Source organism: Sturnira hondurensis, unplaced genomic scaffold, assembly GCF_014824575.4.
Source record: "Sturnira hondurensis isolate 20B ecotype Veracruz unplaced genomic scaffold, ASM1482457v3 Scaffold0017082, whole genome shotgun sequence".
In the NCBI taxonomy this organism is placed as follows: domain Eukaryota; kingdom Metazoa; phylum Chordata; class Mammalia; order Chiroptera; family Phyllostomidae; genus Sturnira; species Sturnira hondurensis.
The window spans coordinates 60,449-87,343 of record NW_028089713.1 but is presented as its reverse complement, the minus strand read 5'-3'; the positions used below and the strand labels follow the sequence as shown (position 1 = coordinate 87,343).

The window sequence follows — 26,895 nt, the reverse complement described above, 5'->3', positions numbered from 1 at the left end:
TAAAAAAGTGATTTCAGAATGACTTTGCCTGACTGCCTGTATGTAAATCTTCATTGCTCAAATTCTGTTTTGAACTAAGTATAGCATTTTAATGGTCCTTTCATTAACTGAGTTGAGTAAAATCTTTGACACATACTTATTTTATATTTATGTGAGCGACATGTTGCTAACTTCTTGAAAATTATATATTAAAAAGTGTTTTCACTCTAGGAACTCATATATTAGTGGACCAAATAGAAGTTTTGGAAGAACCATAAAGGCAGTATACATTAAATAATAAATTATCAGTGTGGATTTAAGAGGCAGGGGTAGAATTTCTGGATGACGGTGTTTTTATTAATCTATTCTACATTGTCTTTTATTCATTTCATTATTTAGCAGATAATTCTGCTTTGCATTCTGGAATTCAGAGGAAGGGAACACAAACACCTGTGAGGCACCCTCCCTATCTTGGAGTTAACAGTCTAGTGGGAGAAAGACATGAACAAGTCATTACAAAGTAATGCTAATGGGTAGGGAAGAGAATGACACTTGAGACCTTACTGTATCATTGTTTTATATTTATTATGCTTTATATTAACTTTTTATACCTAAAATTTTATACAAATTTTACCCCAATTTTATAATTGGAATATGGACAACTAGCAGAGGCTATGAAAGCCCCAAAGAAATTGAGATGAAAGCATTCCCCTCATCTCTCGTAGTTCATTTTGTTGACTCTAAACTCAGTCCAAATCCTGCCCCACAAAGACCCATGGAATGGGAAGCTTGGCACAGGCCTGGCTATAATGAGGACAATGTATCATTGCAGGACTTTTGAGTTCTTGTTAGGTTTGGAATCAATCAGGACCATCCCCTTGTTGGAAAGCCATAAATCTGGAAGATCAGAGATGGGTAAGGTTAGTTGAATTCCTTGGGCTTTCAGTCTTCAGGGCTGCTCACAGCCTTAGGGTAGCTGGTATTTGAGAAAGGGTTATGGAATAGCACCTGAAGTTGGGTTTTACTTGGGAAAGCATCAGCGATTGGCACCCCTACCTCCACCCACAATGCTAAAGAGGGTTTCAGAAGATAGACTTTAAACATTGGCAAATATTGACAGAAGTGAAGGTCATGGGCAAGACCATTGGCCCGCATCTGTTGGAATCCTGCAGCTCAACGGGATCAGTCAACTGAATTTGCCTGGGCAATTTCTAAAACTAAGTTTTAAAACTGGCAGCTCTTTTACCACCCCTTTGTGATTTTACAAAGTCCCTCCCTGTGCTAACTTCCTTACAGCTGTTCTTTTTTCCTGTTACAAGATTTTTTTTCTTTCATTTTTCCCAGGGAAGAGCAATGAATACAACCACTTCTCTAGGAGACCGATGGTTGGTTGGTCTGATCTTAAGCAGTGTTAGAAGATCTGTTTTGATCCAAACCAGGTGTCTTGGCTGGGTTAATTCCAGCCTGGGTCAAGCAATTGATCACAAGATGTTTTTTCGGTGTGTGTGCTATCTTGTGGTCGTGTGGCTGATTTCTGGCTCAGATGGTACGTATACTTTTTTCTTAAGCTTAATTTTCAAGGCATTTGGTATCAGTCTGTAGGTTATGAGGCATTCTATCTAGGGTTCTAATAAAATTTAAATCAATGAAATGCATTTGCCTTATTGAAAAATCTCAAATTACTTGGCTGAATTCTCTGAACCACATTAGGGGCTTAGTAAATATTTAATGACAATTCTGCTCTGTCAGTGGGTGGCTACCTGTTTACTTTTGCTTTCCATTCTAGGAGCAAAAACAGTACCAGTGTCGAAATCTGGACAGGTCTTATATGTTATAAACACGAGGACTGCCATTTGGAATGGGGGTTGTTTCTTTAGGAGTAGACAACATATGGCTGAATTTGAGTGAAATTCCTGTTATCCTTTTGAAAACAAATCTTTGGGAATTCTCGGGTAGGGAGGGATGTGGATGGACATGGACATGGAAGAGTACAAGGAGTCAGAATCACTAATCCAGCAAAAAGATAGTCAAAGTTAGGGAGGGGATTTAATAAGGGCTTTCTCACAGTACATGATGTCCCAGGTGAATCTGTTTCCATTTTCCTTCCAGCGGAGAGCTGTCCAGAACTTCCCCCAGTGGACAATAGCATATTTGTGGCAGTAGAGGTGAAAGGACAAATTCAGGGCACTTACTTTTGTCTCAATGGCTACCACCTGGTAGGAGAGAGAAACTTTTCTTGCAGTGCCTCTAAGGAATGGAACGCCTCTACTCCCAAGTGCCGCTGTGAGTTTAATCTTTCTGCTTCTTTGTCTGTCTTGTCATCCTACTGTACTCTTTCACATCCTGCCTCCCGCAGTCCATGTTGACACTTTATAAGAAAAAATTCCCAACTTCCAGGAATCCATTTTTAATGCATTCTAGTGGGTGGAACTTCTTTTAGATGGTACACGATCAGCTCTTACAGACTCAATCACCCTTACAAGAAGGAAAGAGTTTCTGTCATATAATAAAATGACTTTTGGGGGCTACCATTTGTTGAATATCATACTGACTTAGAATTTTTCTATTGTAAAAATGTTACAAAATTTCACAATATTATAAAAATTTTAAACTTATGCAAAAGACAGATGAGGAAAATGAACTCATATGTGCTCATCACCCAGCTTCAACAAGTATCCACACACGACTAATCTTCCTTCATCTACAATTCTGCTTTGCATTATTATTTTGAAGTAAATATATCATACCGTTTTATTTCATTATCATGTAACTTTGAACTGGGAAGTATTGTCCTCATTTTACAAATGTGATAACTGAAATCCAAGTGAGTTGCTCAGGTTCACAAAACTCATTTGTGCTGTCTGTAGAGATGGAGAAGAAGTAGTCCAGATTCTCTTTATTCTTACTGTTTTTAGGAATAGTTGGATTAGTTCTCCTTTATACCCAGAATAAAGCATACCACCATGTTTGCTTTTTATTCATATGACCAAATTCACATCTCGCTGCATTCTCTCCTGTTTTTCCACTTGGGAGAACAAAATGAAGTTAAAAATGATGAGTAATGAGTATTTGGCTGAATAAAGGGGAAGGAAACACTTGCTTCAAACATAGGCTCAAGAGTTTTGAGAACAGGATGATGAACATGCTATTGGTAATTTTCCATTATGTGCTTAATTACTTTTAGAAGTTCAGCTGCCAGTTGTCACTCTTGTGCGTGACCAAGACTGTTTCTGCCTCACTTAGGCAACGCAGTGCAACCACATCCAGCATTGATGTGGTTTGGTACCATGTACCAGTTCCCACTAAAAAAGTGCAGTTTTAGTTGTAATTTCCTGCTTTCCCAATGAAGCCTGGGAGAGGTCTAGTGTTTGCTGTGGTGGGTTTCATCCTGGCCCTTTCAGATCACTGCCTGTTTTCTTCTCCAGTGGGCCACTGTCCTGACCCTGTGCTGGAAAATGGTGAGTTTAGTACCCTGGGGCCTGTGAATGTGAGGGACAAAATCACGTTTAAGTGCAATGAGCACTACGTCCTCAAGGGCAGCAATTGGAGCCAGTGCCTAGAGGACCACACCTGGGTGCCTCCCCTTCCAGTCTGCAGAAGCAGTAAGTATGGTAGAAACAAATGCAAATCCCAAAGATGCTGATCAGAAGTGACACTTTAGGCATTTGCCACATCTCTTCAATACCTTCCTCGTTTTTTTATATCTGGGAAGAGTTTAGGATCTAAAAGTCAATCAAGAAACAAGTGGAGCCCACAGAGCAGAGCCTCACCTCAAGAAGTGTATTGCAGTGAAGTGAGCAGCATCTAAATAGTAAACAATACTTTTTTTCTTTTTTCAACTAGGATCCCTGTCCTACTAGGTCCAATACAGGGTAGTTTGGGACATCTGACTATTTTTTTTTTATTTCAAGATACTGACAAAGTTTTTATTTGAAAAAATACACAAAAATAGAAAAAAGACCATAACTCATCCATTACGAAATTATACAAAATAAGAATTGAAAGTACCTTTTCTATCACTATATGTACAGCTCTTAGAGGTCGTTAGTTGGATGTGTTTATTTCATGACTCTTTCTTATATTTATGCAGACGTTGTTTTTCTGCTATTTCCCTGAGTAGGGTGATTATTTTTATTGTTGTTCAGTTACAATTGTCCCTATTTTTCCCCCATCACTCTTCCCTTGCCATACTCACACCCACCTCCCACATTGAATCCTCACTGCCCCCCATTTTCTTTGTCCATGAATCCTTTATACATGTTCCTATGCAGACATATTAAATAAACAAATGCACACACATAATACCTACACATATATATACCTATAAAATGGGACTTTGTTATACATATTTAAAAATTGTTTTTTAATATAACAATATACATGGAAATATTTTAAAGATCAGCAGGTATAACTCTATTTTCTCCTTTTTAATAACTGCATGTAGATATGCCATAACTTATTCCACTTCTCTCATATTGATGGTTATTTTATTTTCATATTTTTGCTATTATAAGCAATGCTAAAATATTATTATATGTATGTATACACATACATAAACCTTTATATTATTTCTTTTTAATTTTTTTATAAGTTTTTTAAAGATTTTTTAAAAATTTATGTATCTTTAGGGGGAAGGAGAGAAGGAGAGAAATATCAGTGTATGGTTGCCTCTCGTGAGTCCCCTGCTGGGAACTGGCCTGCAACCCAGGCATGTGCCCCGACTGGGAATTGAACCGTGATTGATCCTTTGGTCCGCAGGCCCGTGCTCAACCCACTGAGCTACACCAGCCAGGGCTCTATATTATTTCTATAGTATAGATTCCTAGAATGATTGCTGACTCACAGGATATCATTAGTTGCAAAACATACTTAACAGGTTCAAAAATTCTTGTTACAAACTTTATTCTTTTTTTTTAAATATTTTATTTATTTATCTTCAGAAGGGAAGGGAAGGGAAGGAGAAAGGGAGAGAAATATCAATGTATGGTTGCTTCTCATGCATCCCGTGCTGGGAACTGGCCCCTGCTGGGAACTGGCCTGCAACCCAGGCATGTGCCCTGACTGGGAATCGAACCGTGATCCTCTGCTTAGCAGGCCCGCACTCAATTCACTGAGCTACACCAGCCAGGGCTTACAAACTTTATTCTTGAATACAAAATAAATATGAGAAGTCAATATTTTACTTTTAAGTAATAATAATTAGGTGAATGCTGAAATGTAAAAAAAATCCATTCAGGAGGCCTGTATGAAAATTTACTAAAGGACATAAAATAAGATGATTAAAAGAAAAGCTATGCCATGGTCTTGTATGGGCAGACTTGATATTACAATGTAATCCTTACCAGAATTGTTAATGAAAAAAAAAAACAAAAAGTAATTTAAAAATCTAATTTGGAGCAGTTTATACCTTAACATTACAAATTTATTTATTTAAAAACAAATTTTTAAAGAGTAGTTTTACAATAAAACTGAGAGGAAGGTACAGGGATTTCTCATGTACTCCCTACCCCTTTACCTATACAGCCAACTCCATTATCAGCATAACTCACCAGAATGGTACATTTTTTACCAAGGATGAGTCTACATTAACACACAATCACCCGAAACCTGTAGGTTATGAGGTTCACTTTTGACCTTGTACATTCAGTGGGTTTGGTCGAAAGCATAACAACATATATCCATCATTTACAGTATCAGGCAGTCTTTTCACTGCTCCAAAAATCCTCTCTTCTCTGCCTGTTCATCTCTCTACTTCTCCCACCACTCTCAAGCACTGATATTTTTATTGTTTTAATAGTTTTACCTTTTCTAGAATGTCATATAGTTGTTATCATATAGTATGTAGCCTTTTCAAATTTGCTCATTTCTCTTTATAATATGCATGTAAGGTTCATCCATGTCTTTTCATGGCTTGATAACTCATTTTTTAATTGCTGAATATTACATCATTTCTGGATGAACCACAGTTTATTCATCCATTCACCTCTGAGGAGCATCTTGGCTGCTTCCAAGTTTTGGTAATTATGGATAAAGCCGCTGTACACATTGTGTGCAGGTGTTTGTGTGGACATGTTTTTAACTCCCTCAGGTAAGTACTGAGGGGTAAAACTGCTGGACCATATGGTAAACAAGAACCTTAGGGATACATTTAGTTCTGTAAAAAAAGTTTACAGATAGAAAATTCCAAAATTAGCCCCAGACTATTTACATTTCTAAAATTTAGGAAATAATATGAAACCTTACTGATAATTAGAGAAATGGATATTAAAATTAGATAAAAATTTTTACTGATCAGATTAGCTAAAAATTGATTTCATCTAATATTATTCAATACATGAGGCAGTAGCCACTTAGTGAAAGTGATATCACCCTTTGGATGCATTTTGGCAATAGCTATTAAAGTAATAAATAGGCAGTTTAAAAGTATAAACTATATATATATATATATATTATTTAGAGAGTTTAGTGTTACTAAAACTTACATATATACGTTATGCTGTTAAGTTAAAATATATAAAATTATTTACATCATTAGCTTGACACAGGTTCAAAGTATTTATTTTTTGTAGGCTCTATTTTACTCCCCTTTAATTCAGTATTTCCTGTCCTAGCTCCAAAATTCAGGATCTCTGTGCTTTTGTTAGTTCATTGCCCAACTCTAGGGAGAGCTCCATAGGTCCCCGAATAAAGCAGATTCTTTTCTGTTTAGACCTGAGATCCACATCATCTCCTTCAGTTCAAAGCTGTACCTTATCCCTGGCTAGTGTGGCTGAGTTGGTTGGAACATTGTCCCGTAACTAACAGGTTGCGGGTTCAATTTCTGGTCATGGACATACCTATGTTGTGGGTTCACTCCCCAGTCTAGGTGCATATGGGAGGCAACCAGTTGATGCTTCTCCCTTTAATTGATGTTTCTCCCTTTAATCGATGTTTCTTTCTTTCTCTCTCTGCCTCCCTCTCTCTCTAAAAGCAATAAAAAAGTGTCTTTGGTGAGGATAAAAAACCAATATAGAACAAAACAGAAAACTGTCCTTAAGTCACCAGGAAAACCCTATCTAAACTGGAGTTCCTTCATCAATTCATTAAAACTCTTTTCCTTTCCTCTTTTGAACTCAGTTTTTGATCTTTTAGCAATGCTCAAGTAATGTATCTTTGTTGTAAAAAAATTCAGAAAGTAAAAAAGGAAACATATAGTTATCTATAAACCAACAATCCAGTGATAACAGAGTACTTTGATATATAATTTTCAGTCATTTTTGTTCATATGTGTTTGTGTAATGGTGTTTTACAAACACAGTGTTATACAGGGTCCAGCAGAAGTGAGGCTTGCTTGAGCATAGTGGGCAGGGTAATAATCTGGGTATAATAATTTATAGTTTTAATTTGAACATATGACCTCAAATGTCATATGGTGTGCTTGAGTTTGATATGAGTTTGATATTGTTATGTTGCAGAATTCCATGCTTATGATTTTGTAATAAAAAAGGGGCCTTATTTGTGCTGGACCCTGTATTATACATATTCTTTTTATGTTTTGCTGTTTTTACTCAGGTTTTGTGTTGAAGACCTTTATGTTTCAGTAAATAATTACACCTATGTAATATATTCTTGATTTTGTCTTTTGTCTTATCAACATATTTAGATTCAGTCTCAGAGCTGAGAAGACCTTCAAGATAATATCACTTAACCTGCTCAACTTATAGGTTAGGAAGGAAGCCAAGAGGGATGGAATGAATTCTTTCATGCCATATGGTTATTGGAAGAGCCGGAACCAAAACTCACAACATCCAGTGCCTCCTCCAGTTCTCTTTCCAGTTTTATTACAGACTCATTCTCAAAGCTCCTAGCTCTGTTCTTTTTTGATGAAGCTCTCATATTGTGTAATTTTGTCCCACAGAGGATGTCAACCCTCATTTGAGCTCACAGTATTTATCTCCTGTGTCAGGGAGTTACTTCTTCCACTTTTACTTAGGATCTAAATGATCTTTTCTTGTACACTGGCAATTAGCATTTCTATAACTTAAACTTCCTTTCCTTGAGCTCCTGCCAATCAGAAGATACTCTCAAATCACTAATGATTTAGGATGAGCCAGGAGGGGTCTTTTCTATGAACAAATATGATTTTGACCAGAAGTAAATGAATGGAGACCATGTCCCTAGATCCCACGTGTGCTACTATGAAGATGGCAGGAGCTGGCATAGACAGTTGCATTTAGGGAGTGCTGTTAATTGAGTGTAACTGGACTTCAAAACTGTCAATCCTATACCTCTGTCTCTCAGGACACTGTGACTGTCCTGGGACTCTAACTCATGGCTATTTTGAAGGAAGCGATTTTAGCTCCGGATCTACCATTACTTATTACTGTGAAGAAGGGTAAGTGTACGCAGCCTTTCACATACAAAACCTTGCCTATTAACTAGTAGCATTGTTCTGGGGAATGTCTCAGTCTCAAACTAGTCCCCTGATTTCCTGATGCTCAAGATTCTGAGCTCATTCTAATTTTGAAAGCTGCCTTAGCCCACTTCCAGCTCCACCCAATCAGTGGAAGACAGACTAATCCTCCTGTTTACCCTAGTTAAAGTATTACTCTTTTTCTCATTCTATACCCCCAACAAACTTTGCGGTCAACTCCCATGTTTTTTCTGATTAAAAGGTGCATGTCCTTTTTAGCCAGTTCACTAAGATTACTCAAAGGCTGTCTCTAGTTTTCTTCTCTTTTTTAGAACACAGATGATAGATGGCTTTTAAAGTTACTAAATAAAGAGCTTCTTCCTTTACCCTCCCCACCCCAAAACTGTCTGTGTAAGCACACTATTCAGAATCTATCACTTCTGCATGTTGTATAGATTGACTCATCACTTGGGTCCTCTCTACACCTCAGGGGAGTGGTTTTACTTCATTACTGCTTTGTAATACTGAAATAACTTAAGCATGCCTTTTGTATCAGGGGTAGAGAGGTGGGTTCTATCACAATATGAAACATTGAGATACAACAGCACTAAACCAGCTTTTTGCCTAAGTCAGAAGGTGGAAAGCTTTGTGTTGTTGCCATTCTAATTCATGTTCAGATACCGTTTGGTGGGCACACGAGACCAGCAGTGCATTGATGGAGAGTGGAACAGTGAACTTCCGGCCTGTGAATTGATCCAAGAAGCTCCCAAACCAGCTCCACAGACTGAGTGGGAGAAGGCACTTGTAGGTAGTAGGCTCTTGCCTGTCTTATTCACAGTTGTATCTCCAGGGCCTGGCATTGCTTCTGGCACATGCTTAGTAAATATCTGTTCAATTTGGGATATTTTTGAATGGGTTGGCTTTGGCCTGATTGTGGAATGGAGCTCATAAACTATTAACTTATTTTTTTATATATTGTAGTTCTCATTTGCTACCATTGTCGCTAATACTCACTGGTAGGAGTTGTCTTCTGTGCTTTATAGAGCAAGGAACAAATAAACATGTCTTTGACTTGGAAGTATTGCTGTGAAAAGTCTCTAAAGTTCTTCTAGACTCTAAAACACAGTGACAGATCAATTTTCATTAGGGCCTCTCTTTTAGTTTACATTTATTCCTGGGATACTAATAAGTATATTTAAGCATCATGTTTTAAGACCGAGGTCCCTACTTAAGTTAGTCTGGCTCTGAGCCCCTCCCATTTCAGGGACCCGTGCACTACTCATCTTCAGGGTATCAAGCTGGGTCTCAGTTCTTTACTTGTAATTTACAATTTTTTTTCTTTCTTCAGCTTGCCTTTAAAGAGAATAAAGAACTTTGCAAAGCCATAGAGAACTTTATGCAAAGATTAAAGGAAAGTGGCTTAACAATGGAGGAAGTAAAATATTTTCTGGAAGTGAAGAAAGCTGAGTTGAAGGCAAAAATGTTTTCCTGACATTATACCTGAGCAGCCCGGGTTAAGAAAATGCAGTGATGAATAAATTTTCCTCTTGGTTCTGAAATTGGTTTTGGAATTTTCTTTCATTGGACTGAAAAGCAACTTCACTGATCAACTGCAGTTGTATAGTACACCGTATGTGTGCCCATGTGTGTATTGAATGGGAATTTCAAATATGGTGGGTGTCTGTTTAAGACCAGAATTAGCAACACATTAATGGAGAGTGAAGGGTTTATTTTCCTGTTTTTGTAAAGAAAGTGGGAAGCTCAGATCATAGCTAAGAGGTGTGCTTCATATTAATATGAGACAGGAATGATGAGGCAAAAATTAACCTCAAATTAACCAGAATTTGTGAGGTAAAAATTAACCTTTCATTTTGGGAAAATGGACTCAGAAGTTGTTATATCTTAAATGACCCATTGAGGAAAAAGTTGAATTAGGACCCTAACTCTCTCCTGGGTCTCCCCTATGTTCTGTTTTTGAAACCAGGTTTCCAAATCTTCTGCAGTAATGTTGTTCACTGCCTTTGGGATGAAACCCACCTTGCATGGTAAATTTGAGGTGGTGTAGCACAAGTAAACACAGGGTCTGGCACGAATAATGCCCCTTTTTATTCCAAAATCTTTCACTACAAAATCATAAGAATGGAATTCTATAACATAATAATATCACATTCAAGCACACCATATGACCTTTCAGGTGAAATGTTCAAATTAAAACCATAAATTATTACACCCAGATTATTACCCTACCAACACCATTCAAGCAGGCCTTGCTTCTGCCGGACCCTGTGTATTCTTTTTTTTTTCCTGAGGGCAGAAAACACGAGAATCCCAAGATTTTCCTGTCAAGATGTCATACTGAGCTGATATCACAGGCTCCTTCCATCTCCTATTCTGCCCTTAAAACACAGGGAAAATCTGGGTAAAATACAAACAAAATATATAAGAGTTTGAAATAATACAAAATCTCTAGGTGGAGTTACAAAGGAGAATGAAGATGGACTCTCAAATAGCCCACAGTCTATAAGTAGACACAAGACATGGATAACCATATCATTAAATCATGATGGTAAGAATGAAACACTTTCACAGAACACTGTGCTATGGGAGCTCAGAGGCAAGGGGGATGACTTCCATCTGGGGAGAGGAGGAGGTGGGAAAATTCTCAAGAAAGAGATCAGTTATTTGAGTCTTTAAAAATTAGGAAGAGTTAGAAACAACGATTAGGGAGGAGACATTCCAAATGGGAAAAAATCGAGAAATGTAATAAGAGAGTCATGAGATTTTTAACCAATCCTAGGATTTATCTAACTTGAGCAATTTTTTAAAATTTGAAGCTATTCATTATATTTTTGCCTAGATTGTCTGCAGTTGTAAGACCTTGTGAGCATTTAAAATGTCCAATCTTGGATAAATTTAAATTATGATACATCAAATGTAAGGCAGCCTTTTATAGGGTTAATTCTGGACAGAAAATCTTAAAAATGTAATCTAAAAAAATACAGAATAACAAATACTTATGATTACATTTATTAAAACCTTTATTTTTATAGAAAAGACCAGGTAATACTAGGCACAGATGAAAACGGTTGTCTTAAATGGTGAAATTACAGGTGTTTATTCTTTTAAACCTCTTTAATGCTTTAAATTGAGTTTTTAATGTTAATTTTTAAGAGATTCCATGAAGAGGCAGAGAAGATGGGGCCTCTTTATAGAATAGCACATTGTCTGAATTGGCCTGGGTAAAGCATGGGAAGTGATGAGAGAAAAGGCTAGAAAGATCCATTACAGTGAATTTACAGAGACTTTTAAAGGGTATGTTAGAGAAATTAAACTTCAGTTGGCAGGCAGTGGGTAGAGATGAAAGACTTTCAGGCAAGGAAATGATGAGGACAGAGCACAATATTTCTCTCATTACAGTAGGTGGAAGTAGGAAAAGAACTGAATCAGAGAATCCTCTGCAATAGTTCACATGAGAGACAATGATGCCTGAACTGGTTTGATGGCAGTAGAAATAGAAAAGAAACAGCAGACAGGAAGGACCTTGCAAAATCCAGTAAAAACGTGTCAACTGATTGAACACTGGAGGATGAGGGAGAGGAAGTATTTGAAGGCGAGCCTGACATTTTATTCCTGGGAGCTTGGATTAGTGTTGGGGTGAGAAGGTGAAGCTTCTGGGCATGAAACAAGAGATTCCCCTTTGGATGTGCTGAGTATAAGGTGTTCATATGATGTCCCATGGGCAACAAAAATATGAGTCTGCATTTAGGAGAGTAGTCAGAGATAAAGATGTGCTTATGGGATAGTTCTCTTGTGGGGAATAGTTAAAGCCACAAGAGCAGGTAGGGTAAATGAAGATGTGAAGAAAAATGTTTTTAAAAAGAAGAACTAGCTATATTTGGAGATTAGAAGGAGGAAGTGAGGTAACAACAACTAAGAAAGAGCAGCTAATAAGACTGGGGACTCAGGAAAGGTTAGGGCGATGGAAGCCAAGGAGAAGAGAGTTTCAGAGAGGAGATGATGGGCAGTGTTCTGAGCTGCTGAGAAAATCGTAAGAGAAGAGTTAAAGGAGTTCTGGATTTGGAAACAAGAGCAGGCCTCGAAGAGGTCTGCCAAAAATGGTGGGAAGCAGCCAGATGGGAAGGCCCAAAAGCAGGAGTGTGGAGTGCTTGGTAAGAAAGAGTAAGGAAGAAATATAGGAGCCTTTTTTGAGAAGTTTAGCATCTCACAAAAGAAGAAAAATGGTGTTTGAAGTTTCAGCAAGATTAAGGGAACATTTCAGAATAAAAGCATATTGAAAATGAAGAAAAGAACAAACAAATCTGAAGCAGGAGTGAATAGGAGAGAAAATGAGGTGGAGAGAAGCTACTGGAGAATTATTTTTTTGGTAATTTACTACTTTAGGAGGCAAGGTCATCTGCTGAGAGTTAGACAATTTAGTAACCTAGCGAGAAAAAATTATTTTATTTTATTTTCCAATTTTTTAATTTAATTATTTTTCAAGTACAGTTTTCTGTCTATTACTCCCATCCCATCCCACCCCTGTGCTCCCCCCTCCCTCCCATTTCCACCCTTCTCAGTTGTTGTCCATGTATCCTTTATATATGTTTCTCTGCATCCCTCCCCTATTTCCCCTGAAATTCCCTCCCCTCTCCCCTCTGGTCACTGTCAGCCTGTTCTCTATTTCAGTGTCTTTGGTTGTATTTTGCTTGCTTGTTTGTTTTGTTGTTTAGCTTCCTGTTAAAGGTGAGATCATATGGTATTTGTCCTTCAACACCTGGCTTATTTCACTCAGCATAATGCTTTCCGGTTCCATCCATGATGTTGCAAAAGGTAGGAGCTCCTTCTTTCTTTCTGCAGCATAAAATTCCATTGTGTATATGTACCATAGTTTTTTGATCCATTCATTTACTGACGGGCACCTAGGTTGCTTCCAACTCTTGGCTATTGTAAATTGTGCTGCTATGAACATTGGGGTGCATAGGTTCTTTGGGATTGGTGTTTTAGGGTTCTTAGGATACAATCCCAGCAGTGGAATTGCTGGGTCAAAAGGCAAGTCCAATTTTAGTTTTCTGAGAAAATTCCATACTGTTTTCCATAATGGTTGTACCAGTCTACAATCCCACCAACAGTGGACCAGAGTCCCCTTTCCTCCACACCCTCTCCAACATTTGTTGTTTATTGCTTTGTTTATGATAGCCATTCTCACCGGTGTAAAGTGGTATCTCATTGTAGTTTTAATTTGCATCTCTCTGATAGCTAGTGATATTGAGCATCTTTTCATGTGTCTCTGGATCCTCTGTATGTCCTCCTTGCAGAAGTGTCTGTTCAAGTCCTTTCCCCATTTTTTAATTGGGTTAGTTGTCTTCTTAGAGTGAAGTCGTGTGAGTTCTTTGTATATTTTGGAGATTAAACCTTTGTCTGAGGTATCATTGGCAAATATGTTTTCCCATACAGTTGGTTGTCTTTTTATTTTAATGCTGTTTTCTTTAGCTGCGCAGAAGCTTTTTATTTTGATGAGATCCCATTTGTTTATTCTTTCCTTTATAGTCCTTGCTCTAGGGGACATATCAGTAAAAATGTTGCTGCGTGAAATATCTGAGATTTTCCTGCCAATGTTCTCCTCTAGGACTTTAATGGTGTCATGGCTTATATTTAAGTCTTTTATCCACCTTGAATTTATTTTGGTGTATGATGTAAGTTGGTGCTCGAGTTTCATTTTTTTGCATGTAGCTGTCCAGTTCTCCCAACACCATTTGTTGAAGAGGCTATCTTTACCCCATTTTATGATACTGCCCCCTTTGTCGAATATTAATTGACTGTAGAGATTTGGGTTTATTTCTGGGCTCTCTATTCTGTTCCATTGGTCTATGTGCCTGTTTTTATGCCAGTACCAGGCTGTTTTGATTACAGTGGCCTTGTAATACAGTTTGATATCAGGTATTGTGATCCCTCCTACTTTGTTCTTCTTTCTTAACATTGCAGCTGCTATTCGGGGTCTTTTATGGTTCCAGATAAATTTTTGAAGTGTTTGTTCTATGTCTGTGAAATATGCCATTGGTACTTTAATAGGTATTGCATTGAATCTGTAAATTGCTTTGGGTAGTATGGACATTTTGATGATGTTAATTCTTCCAATCCATGAACACGGTATACGTCTCCATTTGTTTGTGTCTTCCTTGATTTCTGTCTTCAGTGTTGTGTAATTTTCTGCATACAGGTCTTTAACCTCCTTGGTTAGATTTATTCCCAGATATTTTATTTTTCTTTTTGCTATATCAAATGGGATTTTTTTCTTGATTTCTGCTTCTGCTGATTCATTGTTAGTATACAGAAATGCCTTTGATTTCTGGATATTGACTTTGTATCCCGCTGTTTTGCCAAATTCATTTATTAGTTCCAGCAATTTTTTGGTAGAGTCTATAGGATTTTCCATGTACACTATCATGTCATCTGCAAACAGTGACAGTTTTGTTTCCTCCTTTCCGATTTGGATGCCTTTTATTTCCTTTTCTTGTCTGATTGCTGTGGCTAGAACTTCCAATACTATATTAAATAGAAGTGGTGAAAGTGGACAACCTTGTCTTGTTCCTGATCTTAGTGGAAAAGCTTTCAGTTTTTGCCCATTCAGTATGATGTTGGCTGTAGGTCTTTCATATATGGCCTTTATTATATTGAGGAATGCTCCCTCTATTCCCACTTTGCTGAGTACCTTTATCATAAATGGGTGTTGTACCTTATCAAAAGCTTTTTCCGCGTCTATTGATATGACCATGTGGTTTTTGTCCTTGCTTTTGTTTATGTGGTGTATTACATTTACTGATTTGCGGATATTGAACCATCCTTGCATCCCTGGGATGAATCCCACTTGGTCATGGTGTATGATCTTTTTGATGTATTGTTGGATGCGATTTGCCAATATTTTGTTGAGGATTTTAGCATCTATGTTCATCAGTGATATTGGCCTAAAGTTTTCTTTCTTTGTTGTGTCTCTATCTGGTTTTGGAATTAGGATAATGCTCGCTTCATAAAAAGAGTTTGGGAGTTTCCCATCATTTTGGATTTTTTGGAATAGTCTGTGAAGAATAGGGGTTAGCTCTTCCTTAAACGCTTTGTAGAATTCTCCTGTGAAACCATCTGGTCCGGGGCTTTTGTGTGATGGGAGTTTTTTGATTACTGCTTCAATTTCATTTGCTGTTATTGGTCTGTTCAGGCTTTCTACTTCTTCTTCATTGAGTTTTGGAAGATTATATTTTTCTAGAAATTTGTCCATTTCACCTAGGTTTTCAAATTTCTTGGCATACAGTTCTTCATAGTAATTCCTTACAATCCCTTCTATTTCTGTGGTATCAGTTGTAATCTCTCCTCTTTCATTTCTGATTGTGTTTATTTGTGTCCTCTCTCTTCTTTTCTTAATGAGCCTACTTAAAGGCTTGTCTATTTTGTTTATCTTTTCAAAAAACCAACTCTTGGATTCATTGATCCTTATAATTGTGCTTTTGGTCTCTATGTCATTTAATTCTGCTCTGATCTTGGTTATTTCCTTCCTTGTACTTGCTCTGGGCTGTCTTTGTTGTTGTTCTTCGAGTTCTTGCAGGCGTCGGGTTAGGTTGTTTGTTTGAAATGTTTCTATTTTCTTTAGGTAAGCCTGTATTGCTATGAACTTCCCTCTCAGGACTGCCTTGGCCGTGTCCCATAAGTTTTGGGTTGTTGTGAGTTCATTTTCATTTGTTTCCAGAAACTTTTTGATTTCTTCCCTAATTTCAATCTTGACCCATTCGTTGTTTAATAGCATACCATTCAGTCTCCATGATTTTGGGTGTTTTGGGTTTTTTCCTTTGGGGTTGGTTTCTAATTTCAGTCCCTTGTGGTCAGAGAAAATGCTTGGTATGATTTCAGTTTTCTTGAATTTGTCGAGGCTCATTTTGTGTCCTATCATGTGGTCTATCTTTGAAAATGTTCCATGTGCATTTGAAAAGAATGTGTATTTAGCTTCTTTGGATGAAGGGCTCTATATATATCAGTCAAGTCCATTTCATCTAGGGTGTTGTTTAGTGCAGCTATATCTTTATTGATATTATGTTTGGAAGATCTGTCCATTTTTGACAGTGGGGTGTTAAAATCCCCTACTATAATTGTGTTGCTGTCAATGTCTTTCTTGAAGTCTTCTAGGATTTTTCTTATATATTTGGGTGCTCCTATGTTGGGTGCATATATATTTATGATGTTAATGTCTTCTTGGTGGATTCTTCCCTTGAATATTATGAAGTGACCTTCTGGGTTTCTCTTTATGGCCCTTTTTTTGAAGTCTATTTTGTCCGATATTAGAATTGCTACCCTAGCTTTTTTTTCTTGTCCATTTGCTTGGAAAATTTGTTTCCAGCCTTTCACTTTTATTCTGTGATGGTCTTTTGTCCTGAGGTGGGTCTCCTGTAGGCAGCATATGTGTGGGTCATGCTTTCTTATCCATTCAGCTATTCTATGTCTTTTGATTGGAGCATTTAATCCATTTACATTTAAGGTTATTATTGATAAGTACTTATTCATTGCCATTTTTGTACCACAGTTCCTCTCTGTCTGTCTCTTTTCCTTCCTTTCCTTAAAGCAGTCCTTTTAGTATTTCTTGTAAAACTGGTTTGGTGGAGACATATTCTTTTAGACTTCTTTTGTCTTGGAAGCTCTTTATTTGGCCTTCTATCTTGATTGAGAGCCTTGCTGGGTAATGTAGCCTTGGTTGTAGGCCTCTGGTTCTCATTACTTGAAATATTTCTTGCCATTCTCTTCTTGCTTGGATTGTTTCCATTGAGAAGTCAGTAGCTAACCTTATTGGGGCTCCCTTGTATGTTACTTGCTTTTACTCCCTTGCTGCCTTTAGGACTCTCTCTTTGTCTTGGAGTTTTGCCATTTTAATGATGATGTGTCTTGAAGTGGGCCTCTTTGGGTTCCTCTTGAATGGGACTCCCTGTGATTCCTGGATTCGTGTAACTTTTTCTCTCATCAACTTAGGAAAATTTTCCATCATTACTCTTTCAAATAGGTTTTCTATTCCTTGTTCTTCTTCTTCTCCTTCTGGTATTCCTATTATTCTTATATTATTAAGTTTCATATTATCTTGCATGTCTCTTAGTCTCTCTTCATTCTTTTGGAGCCTCTTTTCCCTTTCTTGCTCTTTCTGGGAGATTCTTTCTACTGTGTCCTCCAACTCACTGATCCGATCTTGTGCCTCATCGATCCTGTTTTTCATTCCTTCTACTGTGTTCTTCAGTTCCGAAATTGTGTTCTTCATTTCCTCTTTGCCTTTGCTGATAGTTTCTATTTCCTTTTTCATGTTGATATAGTTTACGGAGAGCTCATTGTAGCTCCCCTCTACTTTCTGGTAGCTCCCCTCTAGTTTCTGGTAGCTCAATGTGAGCTCTTTGAATTTCCTGATAACTAGTGCTTTGAATTCAATATCTGATAGCTGACTTGCCTCTCTTTCATCTGACATTATTTCTGAGACTTCCACCTTTTAGACAGAAAAATTTAAATCAGTCACTGTGGAAAGTAAATAACTCCAAAAGATTGGAAAATGGTATTTTGAATAGTAACTTTAAGGTGGTATTTTCTCTAATTTAGCTCTCAAAACTGTGCAATCTGTAATCTCCTTTCATGCTCATTCTCTTCAAATCAGTAAATCAATCTCGCCTTTGTGACTTGGCCCATGTTCCTTCTTACTGTAATATCCTTCTCAGTTTCATCTGATAATTTCTACTTTTTTTCCTAAGCTCAGCCCAGATGTCTTATCTTCTGCCAAAACTCCTGTTATGGCCCTGGCTGATTTGGCTCAGTGGATTGAGTGCTGGTCTGTGAACTAAAAGGCTGTCAGTTTGATTCCTGGCCAAGGCGTACACCTGGGTTGCGGACCAGGTCCCTGGTTGGGTGCATGCGAGAGGCAACTGATAGATGTTTCTTTCCCTCTCTTTCTGAAAATAAATAAATAAATAAATAAATAAATAAATAAATAAATAAAATCTTAAAAACAAAAAAAGAAAGAAAAAACAAAGTTGTAAAGATAATGTCAGGGTTTGGGATCCTTCCTGGATCTATAACAAACATCCCTGGCTGTTCATTGAATTCTTCTGAGAAGCACTCAGTGGCACACTAACTTCTGGAGGTCATTTAGTGCCCAGCATTTAGGGATAGTAGAAATGGTAGGTAGTTAATACTCACTGAGTACTAGTGTTGTTGCAGGCAACTTGGCACATAACAGAATCTCAGGAAATGTGTTAAATCCCTCACCTCTTGTACTTCTTTGGAGACCAGCATACGGCAAGGTCAACCATAGGTCATTGATCCCCAGGAAAGCCTGCTGGAACTAGCATCGTGGAAAGTGGATCATGTTTGTGCACCTAGTCTGAACCATGCTAGCTAAGGTTTCCAGGCTAGCTTGATTACATCTTTTATAACCTCTTGCGTTATGAAAAGAAAAAAAAATTCTGGCATCAAATTCATATTACATTTTCATTTAGGGGAAATGGTTGGCAAGGAGAAAATAAATGATTGCACCATATTATCAAGAATGAGGGTTAGTGAAGAGGAAGGAGATTAGGTAAACACTGGTGCTGTATTTCTGTTGTTAATCATTCACGGGGCCAGTTGAATCTACTCATCCATTTTTACAAAGACCTCTCTGATCAGCCAACTGCATGGCTGGAATTCTGGGACTTTTCGGTGGAGCAATTTCTAGCAAACTTCAGGGTTTTCTGGTAAGCTCTTATCTAGGGAGGAATAGGACTATTAGAGATCAAGGAAGTTTGCTTCCTTGAAAATCTACCCAAGGCACCGGGATAGAATCTTCTACTTCTTCAGCTACCTGCAGGTCAGTGGATTACTTAGGGTATCTTGGGGGAAAGGCTGGTGGTTTGGCCCTTTGAGGAGTGCGTGATTGGAAGGATAAGACAGAGACAAACACTTGGGGGTATTTTCAGCAGAAGTCTTTTCAGGAGTACTGTGTTAGCATATAACATGACTTGAAAAGTAAGTTTAACCGCACTGAGCCTCAATTTTTTATTATAAATGGAGGAATAATAATATATACTTATAAAGTAAACTGAAATAGAAAAGAAGACATTGCTCTTGTTATTGTATGTAAAAGTCAAGTGTGTTGGTTTTTTGCTTTTTACCATTTATCCATGTAGGAAAGTTGAGGCAGGAAGTAAGCCAGACTTCCTGAAGGGGGTCAGTGGAGTCCTGGTTTTCATAGTCTGCATTCTGAAAATTGGTGCAATTTCCCTTGGAAGTTTTATTAACTCCACTATATCTCCTTTACCATGGACAGTAAAAACTTTTTTAAAAAAGATTTTATTCATTTATCTTTAGAGGGGAAGAGAAGGAGAGAGGGAGAAAAATATCAATGTATGGTTGCCTCTTGTGTGTCCCCTACTGGGAACTGGCCTGCAACCCAGGCATGGGCCCTGACTGGAAATCAAACCGCAATCCCTTAGTTCACAGGCCTACGCTTAGTCCACTGAGCTACACCAGCCAGGGAAATAGTAAAAACTTTTAAATTTGATAATAAGGAGGATATTGTTCAGTCTCCAGTTAGTTCCTGAAGCTAGAGGCCTTAGTCATCCTTACCTCCTTTCTCTCCCTCACTCTTTGAATATGGCAATGTTGGTTACTATTTCTTCTTGAAATGCTCTTCTTCATTGGGCAGGACACAGTACTGTCCTGGTCTTCATTTTAATTCTTTTTTTAAAGATGTTGTTTATTTATTTTTTAGAGAAGGGAAGGGAGGGAGAAAGAGAGGGAGAGAATCATCAGTGTGTGGTTGCTTCTCATGTGCCCCTTTTTGAGGACCTGGCCTGCAACCCTGACTGGGAATCAAACTGGTAACCCTTTGGTTCACAGGCTGGCACTCAATCCACTGAGCCATACCAGCCAGGCCTTATTTTAATTCTTAAGTCATTCTTCTTTTTGTTGAATCCTGTCTTGTCTCTACCTAGAGTGATACAAGAAGAATAAAAAATAAAATATCCAGAATAAAAAGAAGCATCAAGAAGGTTTGTATTAAGTGTAGAGATACATTTGAATACAATATAAACACAGAAAGGTGGAACTGAGAGACAGACATTCTAGGATGGGAGGGAAAGTGTGGGAGCAAGTTCTTTCTGGAGTCTGAAAGTGGTACAATTGAGAATGCTGGTGTAAGCAAGGAGACACTCCACTTGAGATTGGAGAAAATATTATTCCAAATTTTAAGAGGAGTTGTTTAGATGAAATACACTAACTTAAAAGAGTAATCTCTAATGGAAGAAGAAGTTTGGGGGCTGAAGATTTTCCCAATGCCTCTCAAATTTTACTGCATTGGCCAGGGCTGACTATGGCTCTTGAGTTGGTTTTATTTCCCTGAGTTTAAGAGGTGATGATGCCACTGAAAACTAGGGGCATATGCTAGGAAAGTCAATGCTTTTCCATGGCAGTTTCAGAATTCTAGACTTTTGAGGGCATAAAAGATGATCCAAGTTTAATGGCATTGTTATTGTGATGAGGAACTGAGATCCAAGGAGCTGAGGTAGCTTCTATAAGATTACAGACTTTGGTGATGGTATTGCTGGGACTCAGGCCCAGGTCTTCTCAGCTTCCAAGTGCTAGCCTCCCTCTCCAGACTCTGGGGCCTGCTGAGTTCTGTGCAGGTTCTGCTGAGGGGCCACAAGGAGTAGGCTGGGGAACCACAAATGTTGCACCTGCTCAATGGAGCTACCACACACCCTGAGAGCTAGTAAGGGAAGTCAGATCACTGTAATTCTTCACAATTTACAAAGCATTTCTCACACATTATTTCATTTGGTCCTCAGGAAGGCAGTTAGTTGTTCTTAAGAGAAAACTAAATTGAGTTTCATTTATTTCACATTTATTATGTTTTCCACATACAATAATAGCAGGTTGGGTCTAGAAGGAGATTTACAATCTACTTCAGGAGGAAAAGGTGAATATAATACAATGTGATGTTACCATTAAGGTATCAGAAATATACTAGGGGAACATAAAAGAAACTTGTAATTCCTGGTGGTGTTGGGAAGTTCTTCATCAAGGAGGGGACATCTGATCTTGAAGCTGGAGGAAAGAGCATTCATTCACAAGAAGCATTCTATGCAAATGGCTGAAGTTGTTTAAAATATTCCAGGATGTGTTTTGGAAAAGGTAAGAAGCTTCATGAAGCTGAAGCACAATGGTTTAAGTGAGCAGAAGAAGAGGGAGAGGTATGGGGACTTAAGAAATTGGGAACCATGAGAGTTTTTAAGTAAGTAGACTTTTAGGATTGTAACCACACCAATGCGGAAACTGGGTACAAATGTTTGGAGGCTTTTGTGGTGGTCTAGGGTAAAGTGAAGGAAATGATGAGAACCTAAGTCTGGACTATGGAAGTGTAGTGTAGAAGAGAATGAGAGAGGCCAACATGATAAGACCAGGCCACTCTGAATATGACAAAGGGCCAAGAGTGAGGAGGTGAGGGTGACTCAGGTTTCTGGTTGGGGAGGCTGTGTGGAGATTATTACTTCAGCTGAAGCAGAAAGCACAGAAGTCAAGTAGCTTTCAAAGGAAGATAGTACATTTAGTTTGGGATCTGTTGGATTCAAGGTGCCTGAGAGGTAGAAATAAAACAGTTGGAAATACTGATCTGAACCTCGAAATATAACTTAAAAAGTTTTTTGCTTGCTTCAGTACAAAATCCAAGAAGTGGTTGCCAGGGCTAGGGATAGGAATGGGGATGGGAGAAATAGAAGCTGGTAAAAATGTACAAACTTTGAGTTATGAGATGCTGGTTTGAGGATCTAATGTAGAACATGGCGACTAGTCGATAATACTGAATTGTATAATTAACTTTGCTAGAGAATAGAATTTAAATGTTCTGGCAAAAAGGTCAAAGATAAATACGTGAGATGATGGATATGTTAATTAACTAGATAGTGGGGGATCCTTTTGCAAGTGTGTTTATATGTCAAATCACCATCATGTATATTTTAAATAACCTACAATTAGTCACTTATACCACAATAATGTTGAAATTTAAAAAATTCAAGAGTCAAAAATTTTAGCTTACTTTTCCAAGAGAAGAGGAAAGTTATTTATTTCTGGATTCACAAACCCCCCCCCAAAACAAAACCCTGATAAATATTTATACCTTTCAAAAATAAATGTTAATTTAAATATCTCAGACAAAAAAATTTGCTGAAATAACCAGTCAGAATTATAGACTTTTCTAGGGTTAAAGGTTACTTTCAACTGGCAAAGCTACAGCTCTAAAGTCCAGGCACAACTCCTTTCTTAGAAAAAATGTTTGCAAGGTCCGTTTCATGATGCAGATATTCTCTTCTGCAGCTACAGGAAACAGAAAAAATATCTCCTTCTTATTTTGCTTTCTTTTGCCAACTTCTTCCAGGCTAAGCACTGGAGTTCCACTAGTTAGCAATAAGAATAAAGGAGGCAGGCCTGAATGGTTCAACTTTTACATGGGAGGGAATAGGACAGAATAAGATTTTTATGAACAGTTGAGTTTATGGAGCATATAGGGTTTTGTGTCTGCAGGAAACAGTGGGGCCCAGAGGTCCGAGTGATTCATGAATGGTGATTGAAGTCATGGGAGCTGATGAGTCACTCCCAGGAAGACAGTTAAGAATGAGGAAAGAAGCACCCCATGCCACCGAGTGTGGCTGTAGGTCCCACTATTACCGAGGGCCACAGTGAAAACCCATCCAAGGCTGGGCCAAGTCCAGTGGGCTTTCCTCTGCCCTGGGGCTTAAAATCCCAGATGATACAGCCACCTGTCATTATAATTTTACATCATTATTATAATGATGTTTTGACTTCTAGGAGTTCTGGTCCTGTCAGAGTCACATTGCAACACCAATTCTGTCACTGTCTTTCCTAACATTCCTTTTGAATATTTAGTATGTGCAATCCATGCACCATGCCAAGCCACTTCTAGGCAATTCTGGGAGACATGTATGCTTATTCTTACTTTATAAAATAGGAAACTGAAGCTTAGAGGATTTTAGAGCACTAAGTATCTTGACTAGGGGCACACAATTCTCATGTGGTGAACCAGGATTCACCCCACATGACCTGGGTCTAACTCCAGAGTCCCTGCCTCAGGGCCTGGCCACATACTGTTCTCCTGGGTCTATGGCCTTGGTGTGAGACCAATGATAGAAATCCCACCTCACAGTGTAGAGGTTGGATGTGAGGCTGCCTTTTACCTCCTGTCATAACCTAAGGTGGGAAGAGCACTAGTTTTCATTTATTCCTCCCCTCTTTACTGTCCTCTGTTGACTGGTTGATTCCACAATGACTTCAGGCTACAGACGGGGAAGATCCTCCATTTATAAGTCCTCCTCCCTCCTCAGTGATAAAATAGATCCTCAATCCATTCAATACAAATTCTGTAAACACACTTTTAGTAAGAATATCACCTAATAAATTGTTCACTAGGTTGAATTTAATGGCTCCACCAGAAGTGAATTTTGGAAAAATAAAATTCTATGGGTCATTACTCAATGAAGCTGGGCCCCTCCACATACTGTGAAAGGCCACTGTAAACTTTCCCCCTATACTGTGGGATAGAAAAGTCTTTGAGGGAAATATTGAGTTGACACCCTTCATCTAAATGAACATGTGCTCAGTATAAATTGTGGACACATGGGAGTGTAGACTCATCTGGATCTAACAGAGGTATCAGAATAAGAGACAAAACCCAACATTTCATGTGGAGTGAGCTTCATATATTCCTTTAAAGACAAGGACTATTTCTAATGCAAATTTGGTTTATTGTTTTTTTCCCCCAAGGGAAAGAAAGTGGTGATGAAGACAAAAGTATCCTTCATGATTTTGCTTTAAACAAACTTTTTAAATAATCTCATTAAATAAAGAAAGTATATTGTATATCTCTAGATATATACATATGTAGATCTATGTCTTTAGATATAGAATCATTTTCTTTCAAAGCTGCAAATTGCTTAACTTAAGCAATAACTTGTCTTAGTTGACACTTGTCATAAGAAAATCCCAACACTATAATATAGTGATTGAACTCCTTTTCTCCATCTAGTTGTTTTTTGGTTTTTTTTTGTCTTGTTTTACATTTGTTTCTGCTTCTCTAAATTTTCTGCCACTTTCTTGGTTGGATCATCTGTGTGGCTCACCTGGTCTTCTTAACCAGTCCCCCTGTTCCTTCTCTTTGTTGAGTCCCTCATGTACAGATATGATGGTGACCTCCTTAAAGCACAATGATGTGTCATTCCTTAGCGTTAAAGCAAACAAACCACAAACAAAATCCCAAACAAAGAACAATGGCTCTTTACTTCCCAAAGAGCAGCGTCCATAAATTCTTTTTTTTTTACTTCAATTCTGACATTATATATGACTTTTTATGTATGCAATTTAACATAGGGAAACAGCAAAATGTAATACTTTTTGTTTGGTAAGTACAGATTTAGTTTACACATGAACTGCTTTACGAAATTTGTATAATATATTTAACATGAAATTTATTTTTATTCATTATTTTATTTTTTTAATATAATTTTTATTTAATTCTTGTTCACGTACAGGTTTCTGTCTTATATTCCCAACCCTGCCCGCCCCCCGCCCCATGCTCCATAAATTCTTAAACTTGATTCAGACACACCTATAAGCTGGCCTCTCTGTAACAATCATCTCCCCATCTCAGATGCAATTTTCCAGCCACATTGAAATATTGTCTACTGTTCCCCCAGTTTGCCCTGCATCCAGTCTCTGACTTTTAAAGCACACTTAACTCAGATACAGCCACTTCCTAGCTCTCTACTTGGAATTAACCTGTCTTTGTAGTAGAGCCCTACCACTTCCCCTCCCATTCCAGAAGCTAACACTCACTGCCTTGTTTTGCAATATTTGTGCACATGTTTTTCTTCTAGTATAGACTGTAATTTTCTTGAGGACATGGATCCCATTGCATTTAGCCTAGTGTTTTATGAAAAGTAGGGATTCAATGACTTTATTAAACTGAGTTCTTTCAGCAGAAAAATGTTGGAGAAGCCTCAGGTCATGAACCCTTTGAGAGCTCCAAATATGACCCTTGATGGAAAGGGGAAAAGTACAGCCTGGCCCTTCTCTAGGCTGTGGATAGTCTTTGATCCAACTCTGTTCCAAATGACCTTGGTGGCTGCTCTATTGGCTACTGTTCTTGGTGAGTAATAAACAAGTTTAGATGGCAATAAACATTCAAGTTCACCCACTCGCCCACTTTTAAGACTGACAAAGAGATACTTAAGGTTTTTTGCAGAAATCCATCTTCAGCAACCAAGGGTTTATTTGACCAGGCTTTTGGATTTATTTGAAATTTGGAATTTAAGGGGATTTGGAGTTACTTGGAATTTAGGGGAATTTGCTTTACCCACAAAAGAGGCAATTTTCTTTCTAGACACTTCTCACTAGATTTCTTCTCCAGTAATTTCCCAATCTGTCTGCCAGCCATGACTTGAGAAAAATTTATATTAGCTATCAGCCTGACTGAACAATTTTCACTGCCAGTGGGTTTACCTAGAATGGAGAGAGAAAGCAGGATTAAGATTTTTATAATTCAAGGGCTTTGTATCATTCAAAATCCAAAAGGTACAAAAAAGTACAAATTAAAATGCTACGGTTCTGTTGAGTGAAATTGTAGGGACTTTTGACCTTGCACAAAAGCATCTGAGTCAACAGATATGGAAAATCTGACAGGCTGATGAAATCATGTCAGCCATTCTTTTAAAATAAATTACCTTATATATAATACAGAAAGGGTGAAAAATTTCTGCCTTTTGCCATCATTTATCAGCAAACATGTATTACTAATCAGTCACTGAATTCACTGAACCATAGAGATATAATAATAGGAGCTATTATTTTTCTTGATTAGAGGAGAAAAGAATGGTTCCTTCTCCAAACATCCTACTACTGAAAACACTAAGATGCTGCATTCCGAGCCATAACTTTTGGTGCTCTTTGTCATTTTGGTGTCCAGGTGATTGTGGGACCCCACCCCATTTATACTTTGCTTCTCCTATAAATGAGTTGAATGAGACAAACTACGTGACTGGAACTAGTCTGTTATACAACTGCCGCCCAGGCTACAGAAGGGCCAATTCAAAACCTACTTCTCTTATCTGTGATAAAAGCGGCATATGGAAGTACAATTTCTACTGCATCAGTAAGTATGATCATTTATTTTTCTTATTTGTGCTTTTTTCCTTTTTTGTTAAGTTGTCTCAGGAGCAAAGCTTTCTGAATGCAAATGAAAACTTTTGGTCACTAAGAAATCACCCAGTTTGTCAGTGACTGATTTCAGTATAACTGTGTGCCACTTTTGAGGAAACATAAATAAGCCTACAAACAAATAGGTAAAACAGAAAAATTAGGAGCTACCTAGTGGCATTGGAGAAATTGACTTTCGTAAGTCTACCTTTTACAGTGTTAATTCAATAAACAATTCTTGTGAAAGTTAATTACAAATTCAATTTTAATATATT

The 26,895-nt window shown here is 37.9% G+C and overlaps 2 protein-coding genes across 6 annotated transcripts in view; both read left to right on the top strand.

Moving 5' to 3' along the window:
- Positions 1–696: 696 nt before the first annotated feature.
- C4BPB (complement component 4 binding protein beta) lies at positions 697–9,930 on the top strand. Of its 3 annotated transcripts, XM_037067150.1 has the most exons (7): positions 697–891; positions 1,321–1,525; positions 2,089–2,262; positions 3,405–3,581; positions 8,260–8,353; positions 9,049–9,175; positions 9,720–9,930. In XM_037067150.1, the coding sequence occupies exons 2-7, from the start codon at positions 1,333–1,335 to the stop codon at positions 9,861–9,863; spliced, it is 909 nt and encodes a 302-aa protein (XP_036923045.1). In that variant the 5' UTR covers positions 697–891; positions 1,321–1,332; the 3' UTR covers positions 9,864–9,930. The 3 variants fall into 3 exon arrangements, with proteins under 3 accessions (XP_036923045.1, XP_036923046.1, XP_036923047.1); XM_037067151.1 differs by lacking the exon at positions 697–891 and having other exon boundaries at positions 1,117–1,525; positions 9,049–9,159; positions 9,720–9,807; XM_037067152.1 differs by lacking the exon at positions 697–891 and having other exon boundaries at positions 1,117–1,525; positions 9,049–9,179; positions 9,720–9,800.
- Positions 9,931–19,019: 9,089 nt separating this feature from the next.
- The window catches only part of C4BPA (complement component 4 binding protein alpha), a 31,897-nt gene continuing 24,021 nt past the window's right edge, over positions 19,020–26,895 (top strand). Inside the window, exons 1-4 of one of the 3 annotated variants that reach the window (XM_037067113.1) lie at positions 19,020–19,226; positions 20,353–20,409; positions 25,408–25,574; positions 26,391–26,576. In XM_037067113.1, coding sequence (XP_036923008.1) covers positions 25,412–25,574; positions 26,391–26,576 — 349 coding nt within the window. In that variant the 5' untranslated portion in view covers positions 19,020–19,226; positions 20,353–20,409; positions 25,408–25,411. Of the gene's footprint in view, positions 19,227–20,352; positions 20,410–25,404; positions 25,575–26,390; positions 26,577–26,895 lie in introns of all 3 variants that reach the window. The other 2 variants (XM_037067115.1, XM_037067116.1) reach the window with 2 other exon arrangements.

What these genes read in the sequence shown, in the direction of transcription:
- C4BPB (XM_037067150.1), top strand. Translation starts at nt 1,333, where the DNA reads ATGAATACAACCACTTCTCTAGGAGACCGATGGTTGGTTGGTCTGATC. An exon ending in GCTGATTTCTGGCTCAGATG is followed by an intron (nt 1,526 to 2,088) that starts GTACGTATACTT and finishes TTTTCCTTCCAG; the next exon opens with CGGAGAGCTGTCCAGAACTT. An exon ending in CCTTCCAGTCTGCAGAAGCA is followed by an intron (nt 3,582 to 8,259) that starts GTAAGTATGGTA and finishes TCTGTCTCTCAG; the next exon opens with GACACTGTGACTGTCCTGGG.